This window comes from Trachymyrmex cornetzi, unplaced genomic scaffold, assembly GCF_001594075.2.
Source record: "Trachymyrmex cornetzi isolate Tcor2-1 unplaced genomic scaffold, Tcor1.1 scaffold607, whole genome shotgun sequence".
Classification (NCBI taxonomy): domain Eukaryota; kingdom Metazoa; phylum Arthropoda; class Insecta; order Hymenoptera; family Formicidae; genus Trachymyrmex; species Trachymyrmex cornetzi.
In genome coordinates this window covers 515,576-526,462 of record NW_017299923.1, presented here as the reverse complement: position 1 = coordinate 526,462, position 10,887 = coordinate 515,576, and the positions used below count along the sequence as shown (strand labels likewise).

General features: G+C 32.6%; 2 protein-coding genes across 2 annotated transcripts in view; one reads left to right on the top strand and one right to left on the bottom strand.

The window, feature by feature from the left end:
• The window catches only part of LOC108766583 (carnosine N-methyltransferase), a 4,607-nt gene extending 405 nt beyond the window's left edge, over window positions 1-4,202 (top strand). Inside the window, exons 2-8 of the mRNA XM_018515972.1 lie at window positions 680-946; window positions 1,301-1,508; window positions 2,286-2,443; window positions 2,703-2,843; window positions 2,909-3,071; window positions 3,461-3,694; window positions 3,770-4,202. Of these exons, the coding sequence (XP_018371474.1) occupies window positions 831-946; window positions 1,301-1,508; window positions 2,286-2,443; window positions 2,703-2,843; window positions 2,909-3,071; window positions 3,461-3,694; window positions 3,770-3,940 (1,191 nt within the window). The 5' untranslated portion in view covers window positions 680-830 and the 3' untranslated portion in view covers window positions 3,941-4,202. The remainder of the gene's footprint in view (window positions 1-679; window positions 947-1,300; window positions 1,509-2,285; window positions 2,444-2,702; window positions 2,844-2,908; window positions 3,072-3,460; window positions 3,695-3,769) is intronic.
• A 2,166-nt stretch (window positions 4,203-6,368) lies between these two features.
• On the bottom strand, window positions 6,369-10,510 carry LOC108766584 (protein KTI12 homolog). Its single transcript, XM_018515973.1, has 5 exons — window positions 10,162-10,510; window positions 8,461-8,722; window positions 8,259-8,397; window positions 8,119-8,181; window positions 6,369-6,569 (listed from the first exon to the last, which is right to left on the bottom strand). Exons 1-5 carry the CDS (start codon window positions 10,331-10,333, stop codon window positions 6,369-6,371), a joined length of 837 nt encoding a protein of 278 aa, XP_018371475.1. The 5' UTR covers window positions 10,334-10,510.
• Between the last annotated feature and the right edge of the window lie 377 nt (window positions 10,511-10,887).

The following is a 10,887-nucleotide window of genomic DNA, read 5'->3' as shown; positions in this document are numbered from 1 at the left end:
ACGGCATGAGACACTGAACAACGTGCATGTACATACATTAGACTCTATACGTAGAGTCCTAGGACTCTAATTATAAGCAGGAATGAATTAAAATGGCGCTCTAATCACGTGAGTTATACAGCCAATCAGACCATACCCTTCAATGTCGCATCTCTGTCTTATCTAGGCCTCTACTCTACCCCTATTGCTCGAATGCGCAGTCTAGAAATACTAGGTCTGTGAAATTCATCAATCATTCATTCAGCAGCCATTTTAAATATACACAGAATATAAAAGAAATAAGTTCATGATTGGCTGCTAATCACGTGATTGCAGTGACCAATCAGAACACTTAATATCAGTCGCGCTTCTCTTATAAATATAGGATTCTAGACCAGCTGAGTTGGCTTGGAGTAGGGGAAACTTATGATAGTTTGAAATTGAAGAGTTTCAAATGAATAAAACAGCGAGAACCTATCGTGTTCTCTCGAGATCCGTTCATTTTAGACAAGCGTTCCATACCTCCCGTAACCTTTCTCTCCTTCGATTAACGTTTATTTCATTATAATCGCGGAAGATATATATACGTTAAAGGGAATATCGATGATACTATCTCCATCAGCTGCACCTTCCGCGTCACGTCTCCCTTCCTCATTAGGGCTCGGGTATACATACACCTCTCTCGTTGCTTCGGGTACAGAAGGTGCGGACGGGGAACGGCTACCGGCGGCGCCGTGCGAAAGGACTGTAAACGCTCCAACTCCAACCCAAACGCTCTTCGGCACGCGGAACGAGAGGTAGGATTCATTAGAAAATAAGCCCCGCGGTCCGCGGAAAGTCGTATATTAAAGATGGAAGCGATGGACACGACTGCGAGTTCGCATCCGAGAAGAATGCACAACAGTTACGAGGATGAAGAGGAGCGAAAGCACTTTCAGAGAATCGTCTCTGCGTTCAGATATTACAAGTGAGTGCCTTGGGTCCAGTCTTGACGCTCACCTCTCTCCCCATTTTCTCACAAATTTCGTTCCTTCTTATTCCTTGATGCTGTTGTCGACGGCGAGAACCGGTACGGCAACAACTCTGGTCTTGAATTCCAGTAGTTTTCTTTTTTATTATTGCTCAAGAGTCACTGGAGAGACATGTTGCATTAATTATTATCGTTCATTGCGAAGACTCGATTTGTAAGCGATTACTATTCAGATGTCACTCCTGTGATATTTTCTTACCATAATATTTAAATAACGTTGGTGACTCGATGCTCAATGCATGCAGAAATTCTTCCATTTGTTTAATTTCTTCTGTTTTTTTTTTTGCGCAGAACACACTCCTTGCTAAGATTGAGAAAAACGGAGTCTTATTTTCTTAGTCTACCACAACATCATCAGAAGCTTTTATCAAAGTACAAGGAACATTTGCAAGAGGTCAAACGGTGTATCGAGAACAATGATCAAATCATAAAACTCATAATAAAAGATGTAGCCCATATATTTGAAAATGTATGTCCAACTACTGCTCAAGTTGACAATGTAAGAGACATTTATCTAACGTTTTATTTATCGCACATAGAGTTTAATTAGTTTAAAGTTTTTATACAATATAATCAATATGTTTTAAAATATATTTTGATATTTTTATCATATCTACGCAACATATTTTATTTGAGGGATGTCCTTAGGACATAAGACATTCTCTAGATGTCCCTTAAAGATGCGTGCTACATGGGATATACTTTGGTTAAATTTAATTTTAATTATTTCAACCTGGGTTTGGGTGTAATGCTAAGTTAAAAAGTTAAAAGTTAAATTAAAAGGTTAATTTTATTGGTAACTATTAACTTTTAATTTGACTTTTTGGGAGTCAACCTTCAGACACAATGTGAGGGAATAATGAGTATATAATTTAAAAATTTTATATCTTTTATATTGTTTAATTGTTAGTTGTAAACAAAAATAACCAGTGATTCTTTAATGGATATGTTGTAAGAAAGAAAAAATATAAAAATTTATGTAAAAAATAGTCAAATTTTTTCTTTTTTTTTTTCTTTAATTCTTCATTCAGACCAAATTTAATTGTTAATTTTTCAATTACTTTCTTTATTAATGTAACTTCTATTTCAATTAATTTCATTATGGATTATTTAAATACAAGTTCATATTAAACTTGTACTTAAATAAGTTAAATTTTCAAGACTATTAACTTTAACTAAACTTAATTTAAAAAGAAAGTTAACTTATCCAACTCTGCTCAAACTGCTATCTCTGTGATATTGTTCTATTATGTAAAATAGATGGATTTCATTACAGACGCTAAATCTAAGGCCTGTAATGTCAGATCAAGAGAAAGTGCAAGCTACCATTAAGCAATTGGTACGAGACTGGAGTGTGGAAGGTGCTGAGGAACGAAAAGCGTGTTATCAGCTAATTGTAGACGAAATATTATATCAATTTCCATTGGAGAATTGGTATGATAATTCATAATTATTGTACAAACAATTATTGTGTAATATATCAAAGAAACACGAAAAAAGCAAAATCAAGAGAAACTTGCAAAATCTCTTAAAGCTTATAAGATCTTAAGCTGCTTTTTCATCAAAGGATACACTAAATTAACATACAGAATAAACTTTTGATGAAATCACAGCTGAAAATATTTCAAAAGTTTCTTTTGTAAGCCACACCGAGATATGACTGAAAGAAATATCAAATGAGTTGAATTTCCAGTAAACCATCGGACGTGCATATTTTAGTACCTGGTGCAGGATTAGGCCGTCTTGCTTTCGAAATTGCGAAACGTGGATATACCTGCCAAGGAAATGAATTTTCCCTATTCATGCTGTTTGCATCGAACTTTGTATTAAACAAGTAAGTAACAGTAACGCAAATAACCACCTTCGCATCTTTTGTCACAATTTTTCCTTTTTTAATAGATGTAGAGATATAAACTTGTATCAAGTACATCCATGGGTGCATCAATATATGAATAACTTGAAACCTGAGCACCAGACGCAAGCGGTTTCTTTCCCCGACGTAAGCCCAAGCGATCTTCCAGGAAATGCGCAATTCTCTATGACCGCGGGTGATTTTTTAGAGGTAAAATAAGAATATATAACGTGCACAATGAGTACAAAATATTTGTACAGAGAAAGTATCTTTTAAAAAACTTTACTTTTAGAAAGTAAATATTAATTACATATTTATAATGTTCTGTTCTAGTATAAATAAAAGAGTACGAATACGTTTTGTGTGTCCAATGCTACAAGTTTCATTTTTACTTATTATTAAGATAATATATTTTAATTATTACATCTTTACAGACAAAATAATTTTTTTAAATATACAATTTATTTTATTCTTTGTTAAATCACTAGTTAATATTTATTTTCTAAAAATAAAGTTTGAAAGTCTCCTCTATGAATACTTTTTGCATTAACTGTAAGTAATCATAATATTATCTGTTCAGTCAACATGATTTATTTCAGGTTTATACGGAGAGCAACCATTGGGATTGCATCGCGACATGTTTCTTCATAGACTGTGCCAATAACGTTGTACAATTTATCGAGACAATTTATAAGATCCTGAAGCCAGGTGGCGTCTGGATAAATCTCGGACCGTTGCTCTATCATTTCAGCGATTTACCGAACGAAGACTCGATCGAGCCAAGTTACGACGCTATCCGTGATGTTATTCTAGGTTTTGGCTTTCAATTGGAGGTAATAAACTTTATTTTTACGTACGATATTCCTGAAACGTTCACGGACGTATAGTCTATTTTTTTTTTTTTTTAGAAAGAAGAGACAAAAGTGAAAACGCGTTATGCCCAGAATATTAATAGTATGTTACAGTGCGAATATAATAGCGTGTACTTTGTTTGTCGAAAACCAAATGGACATGTGGACGGTGTAAATCACAATCAGAACGGAGGTGAAACTAACAGTGCGCAAGAACAAGAGAATTAATTAAAGCGTGGTGCTTTTTCTTCCTGAAGAAGTGTAGAACGCTGAGATGTTATTGTTTAAGTGCAGCCGTGTTTCACCTGTGAGAACTAGTTCTATGATCGTGTTTAAAACTTATATATTTTCTTTTTTTATATCTTTATCTGTCTCAATCTATTCTAATATAAAGACTCATTTCATACAAAAAAAGTTTTCAATGGCGCTACGAGATTGTTTTCGTAACTTAAATAATGCCTTGAAAATAATAGAACTATTTTTTTAAATTGATTAGTGTACCATAACTGCAGACAATATTTAATCTAATTACATTTCTTGTTTATTGTATCATGAGTAATTTGATTGAAGTCAAAACATATGTTTTGACAAAGGTTTTATAAATATTTACAAACCAATGATTTTCATTATTGTACAATTATGCGATGTTATTGCGTGATAATAAGATTATGTATATATATATATACACACAGGATGTTCAACGTAACGGTCCGTACGATTGATTTTTCAGACACTTCCGACAGTTAAAAAAAAGTTGATAGATGAATATTCATCTGTTTTATACAGGCTACAACATGCGATAAAAATTTAAAAAACGTTTTTTTATTAAAAAATCAAACTCGTCTTAAATTTTTTAAATAGCACCATACAATTTTTTCCCATAATATTATAGGGGTCTTCAAAACGAATTCAAATCACTATCAAAATGTTACTTTTATTGATTTTATTGCATATTTTATTAAATAAGTACATGTATATATGTATATATGTGTTTATGTTCTGCGTTGTCAGAGGTTGTATGTACTGCTGTTAAAAATAATACTGCAAATTTATTAAGTATCAATAAAATCAATAAAACATCAATAAAAGTGACATTTCAGTAGTGATTTGAATTTGTCTTGAAGACTCCTACAATATTATGAAAAAAAATTGTATGGGTGCTATTTAAAAAATTTAAGATGACTTTGATTTTTTTATAAAGAAAATGTTTTTATTGCATGTTGTAATCACTGAAATATAATACCTACTAGAACGCGCGCGGACTCTAGCCGCCTTTGTTAGCAGTGATCCGAGAGAGCATTTCAAGTGGTACCTTTTCGAGATTATACTGCGCATGTGCAGTAAACAGTAGTGGGGCTCGTACAGTCTCGGGAAAAGTTAAGATTAATAATATACGTAGCATGCCAAATGTCAAATGTATGTTGAATCTCGCATAACCTAATCTGTAAGAATTAAACTTTTGACAATATTGTACTAAAAAAGGACAAGAGGATACCACTTGAGATCCTCTTTGTCGGATCGCGAAACTAGCGCAAGCGCGCGTTTCAGTAGGTATTATATTTTAGTGGTTGTAATCTGTATAAAACAGATGAATATTTACCTTTCAACTTTTTTTTAATTGTAAGTATCTGAAAAATCGTGCGAATTGTTACGTTGGGTGTCTCTAAATTCCCGCAGTACAAAATGTGATACTTTATACTAAAACAAACAACTTTTTTTTAGCAAAATTGTGTATGATAAATAATTTTTGTTCTTATTTAACTTCAATCTGCTCTTCTGCAAAAACTACTTATCGGATGTAATTTTACTAAAGGAAAAAGTTGTTTTTTGTGCTAAAACGAACAACTTTTTCCTATAGTAAAATTATATTCGATAAATAATTTTTACGTTTACTTGTACAACTTCAACCTGCTCTTCTACAAAAACTACTTGTCAGATGCATTTTGTAAAAGGAAAAAGTTGTTTGTTTTAGCATGAAATATCACTTCTTATACTTTGTATGCAGGAATTTAGAGACACCTTGTATATATGTGGATCATTCGATAAATCTGGTAAATCTTTTTAACATGACATCTGGAAAGTATCATTCTTCAAACTCTTCCAGGTTAAATTTCAACCAGAATTGATGCGTTGTTCACATTTGGTAGTTGTTTAAAGCGAAAGAGAAATTAAGCAGTTGCCACGTATAAAAATAAAAAAGGAAACAAATTCCATGCAAAATTAAGTGGATGAGGAATAAAGTGGATAAGGAGTCAATTCGAAGTTAAATTCTGTAATTTTACACAGAATTCCTTTTTTTTTTCCATTTCTGTACGCGGCAACTAGTAAATTTTTCACTCGCTTTAAATGACTATCGAACGTAAACAACGTATCAATTCTAGCTGACATTTGGCCTGGAAGAGTTTAAAGAGAAATAATTTTCAGGTGTCACGTCATCAAATGGATTGTTACACCATTTTTACCAAAAAGATTTACTAGACTTATCAAACGACTTTCGTGATTTTGTATGTATGTATGTATGTATACACACACACGCACACACACGCGCGCGCGCGCACACACACACACACACACAATCATATTGCATGTGCGCGCGCGTGCACACACATGTAAAGTCATATCAAAATTAAAAAACAAAAGATATATAAATTCACTTTTACCGTATATTGTTATTGAGATATTGTACAAATAACGTGGCAATTTGATCAACTTCATTTTGTTGCATTTTACTAAAAGTTATAAACTGTCTTCTTAATATTGCAAGTTTCGACGATACGGTTGTGCGTTTTAAATTTACACTAGAACCTGGTATTTTTATATCGTACTTTATTCCCAGTTGTTGCATTGACAGTATCACCTTTAAAGAAAAAATATTTCTTGTTAATGTTCACATGTAAACCGCAGCGTTTGATAAAGCATTGTGTACAGCCTTTGTTTACAGACTGCATATAACTTTTTTACTTCAAAAGTGACAATTAAAAAAATGGAGTTTTTCAGAAAAGGAGAAAAGTTATTTTTAAACATAATAGAAAGTTATTGATTAATCAAATTAAATATTGGTCAAATGAATACACTTTTAACATAACCAAGAATAATTTTTCTGTTATTTTCATTTCATAATCCTTAAAAAAATCCTGTTTTTTTTTAAACTGTTACGTTTTTTTATATAAAAGATCACTATTGATGATAATGATGATTAATAAACTAATTTTTATTTAATTCGTTCAATATAATAATCATTCGAAAATTTTGCTTCTTTTCAAAGTTGGATCACTTTTGAAGTAAGAAAGCGATATATTGTATAGTAAAAAAAAAAAGCATTTAAGTGAAGAAAAAACAAAAATATGGTTATTACGTCTGAATTTTAGTATTTAACACTCAATCACTTGCTCCATGAATGTATAGTAGTACACTTGCGAATTATTACCATATATGTAATACTACTATGGCTGTGTTCCAAAATTGACTGCCAGTACTGAAAATCTATAGTACACGCAACGTAAACTGTAGCATTTTCAGTGCTGGCAGTCAATTTGGAACACAGCTTTTATATTGCTAACGTGAATTAAGAGCTGCCGAAAACATTACAATGCAGACGATGGCTGCGTTCAGCAGAATGTTTATTTTACAACTGTTGGAAGTTTTCTTCGTGTTGATTGGATTATGCTTTTAAATCAAGAGGAATGGTCCAATCTCAGCAGAGAATCATAAAACGGTTGCAAAACTGTTCTGCTGAACGCAGCCGATATCTACCTCTCACTTAGTGTACTCGCTTCAGTACAACCTATGTTTGGGCGGATAAGGCATCAAATTGTGGGTGCGTTCCGATATTCACTGTTAGTGCTGAAAATCTACAGCGAACATAACATATACTGTATAATTTTAGCACTGGCTGTGAATATCGGAACGCACCTTGTACCTTGTATTACAAGGGTTATTTACTTTGATAGAAACAATATTTTTATCAACTTTCTTGGTAACTATTGTTAAACAATTACTAAAAATAAACATTTAATATTTAAATTTTTCATTACAAAAATTAGCATTTCTGGATGTAATTAGTAGGGCCCGGATGTTCGGGCGCAATCCTGGGTCGCGTCCGAACATCCGGGCCCTAGTAATTAGTGCTCAGTGCTGCTGAATATAGCTTTTTTTCGCGCATGCGCAACAATAAGGTAGTTTTCAGTATCGTAAGCAATGGTGTTAAAATAATATCCTATTATCCGTCTGGATAAAGTTATAAAAGAAAATATTCGGCTATTCTACATTATCTGACAGAGGTATATATCCGGTATCTGATGTATTCCTAATTATACATATGCATGCACGCATGCACGCGTGTACACGCATTCATGTACGTACCACGCACGCGCGCGCACACACACACACACACACACAAAACTTACGTTTGTCACATCTTTCGTTATATTATCTAATTCGTATAGGTAATTTGTGGAAGCTAATGGTGGCTGAAAGAATAAATATCTGTGAATATTGGTGAGTATTGAAATATTATAAAAAAGGAATATGAGAAAAAGATTCCAACAATTTGGGTACTCAGATTTGGTTTTGGTAATTTCCCTTTGTAGAGATAGCAATAAATCTCATCACACATTAGAATGTCCTCAGGCATGATTGTGAAAAGTGGACAATCCCATCGGTTTGTAGTCTCTGGTATTTCATATCTGTTGTATTCAATAATATTAGAAATTTAAACTAGTTTCTTGCTATTATCATTATGCCATCACCTGGTTACAAGTGAATCAAAAATTTCCCTGTCGTATCGATCTGAATCAAGTCTTTTATTGTTCCATAGCCAAGCTTGTTCGATTGGCAAGTTACAATACAGTGTGCACTGAGGAGTTTCATATAATTTGGTCGTGCAATAGATTTCATATCGATATCCCTTGATATAATTGCTGCCATCAAATATCAATAAGTTGTTTGAATCTAGTTTACGTTGAATGTCTGATTTGATTGAACTCCTAATAGCTTTCTCCTTTTTCGAATCTGAAAATGCAAGACGGATTGACACGATGTAATATTTGAATATATGTCACACATTGAAATTGCAAAATATTGGTAAATGTTAAGTATAGCGTACCCCTCCCCCTACTACTTTGATTTTCCTGTAATTTTGTAAATTTATATATTGTGCATAGAATATGTATATTGCAAGAAAGCAAATCGTTGCTCAAATCTCGTTTTCTTATTATTAGATTTAAAAGTTTTTTTTTATGTGAGTAAGTTGGAAAAATGATAACTTAATAATACTTAACTACACATGCTTATTAATGTTGTCTATGAATTAAATAATGTCAGTTATAAATTAAGTATAAAATGATATATTATGAATATTCAGCTAAACAATTTAATAATAACAAGAAAACAATTTTCTTATATAATAAAATTGTAATTTTCTTATATAATTAAGCTGTAGTTTTCTTATATAATTAAATTGTTTTTTTATTATTATTAATCCTCGAACCACACACTGGGTCTTTCGTGCATTAAAAATAATCATTTTTGTACTTTAATAAAATAAAAAACTGCTTTTTTCTTCAAAAATCGAAGTTACAATTTTTATATCAAAACTGAATTATTTTCTTTTTCTGGTGTAGAAATTTCCATAATTTTTCTAAACATTTTTTTCCAATACTTGTATAGCAGGATAATTTAGTGGAGACCTGAAAGAATATGTGTGAATTTTTACAGAATTTTTCGAGCACTTTAAAAGCTTTAAAATCAAGTCGGACACGAATGATCTATATGTGTCGTCCAAAGGTACCAAAAATAAGTGTGTGGTTCGAGGGTTAAGTTGTTGGAATATCTCATTTTACACTTAATTTATAACTAAACTGACATTATTAATTCATGAATGATGACATTAGACTAAAAAGATATTTTAAATTTTAACCATATTTAATTCATAAATGATACCATTAATGAGAACGTGCAGTTGTAAATTATCATTAAATTATCATTTCCAAACTTACTGACATCAAAAAACTTTGAAATTAAATAAGAAAATAAAACTTGAGCAACAATTTTCCTTCTTGGAATATATTCTATGCATAAAAATATACAAATTTACAAAATTACAATAAGATTGGAGGAGAAGAGGGGTTATATTGAACATTTATCAAAATATCCATGTACATAAAGGTCATATTCCAATATCAGAGAAAGACTGGAGAATGGATATATTCCGGCGCTTTTCATAACAACACTAAACATCAGAGTAATGTCTACATTTTATAGTTCTTTTTCATAGCTCATATACATTGCTAATACTGAAAATCTATAGTTCACACACATTATATATATTAGATAGATTTTTAATATTAGCTTCTCTGGTATTAACAGTGTAAATCGGAACATAATCAAAATTACATCTATGAAAACATTGACCTGTATGCAAATATCCTTTATTTCGTTCTTTAAATTACCCGCAAAATATACATTTTTATTGTAACCCGTTTGGATTATTGCGTTGCTCTCGCTGATTATCTCCACGTTTTGCCCACTACTTTTCAACTTCTCCTCGAAGTAACTCTTGAGCTCGAGGCTCCTCGTGGTTTTGCCGCTGCATGGTATGCCAGTTATTATTATTAGTGGCATTTTGATGTAATGTAATCGATGATAAAATTTAAACTTTTACATGCACATAAGTAATTATTCAGTAGCACAACCAGCTCCGGTTTTCGTGAAATTAGACTCATTCAACACGTTTTTGCACGAAATGAACAAATATGACAGAAAAAAAACATCTTAATTATAATGGCTTCTGCCCGCCCATAGAGTATACGGAGGCAATACGGCTGTCGGCAGTCGACAGCGTTCAGCGTTGGCCAGTACAGGGGTTCCAAACGCCTATCCGGTATCACCGTTAGCCCGGATTCTCATGCGGGCAACAGCGCTTTGACATAGAGCGCTAATTGGTGAAAAATCGGTTGTGGGGGTAAAATTTACCTTCATCATCCGTTTTTCACCAATCAGCGTTCGGTGTCAAAGCGCTGTTGCCCGTATGAGGATCCGGGCTTATGTGCGACTTTAAAAGAGAAATGCAATTGGATAATTTTCTTTATGTACATGTTATGCGACTATGCAAGTTGTGGGGATGTACCCTTAGGGCTATCGCACATGAAATGCATAACAGAGCATAAGCATAACAT

Bases quoted from the DNA above. Each gene is read 5' to 3' on its own strand.
- LOC108766584 (XM_018515973.1), bottom strand. From the start codon at position 10,333: ATGCCACTAATAATAATAACTGGCATACCATGCAGCGGCAAAACCACG. The intron at 8,723-10,161 runs GTAATTTAAAGA...TTGCATTTTCAG, and splicing joins TAAAAATGTATATTTTGCGG to ATTCGAAAAAGGAGAAAGCT. The intron at 6,570-8,118 runs GTAAGTTTTGTG...TTTTCTTTAAAG, and splicing joins TAACGAAAGATGTGACAAAC to GTGATACTGTCAATGCAACA.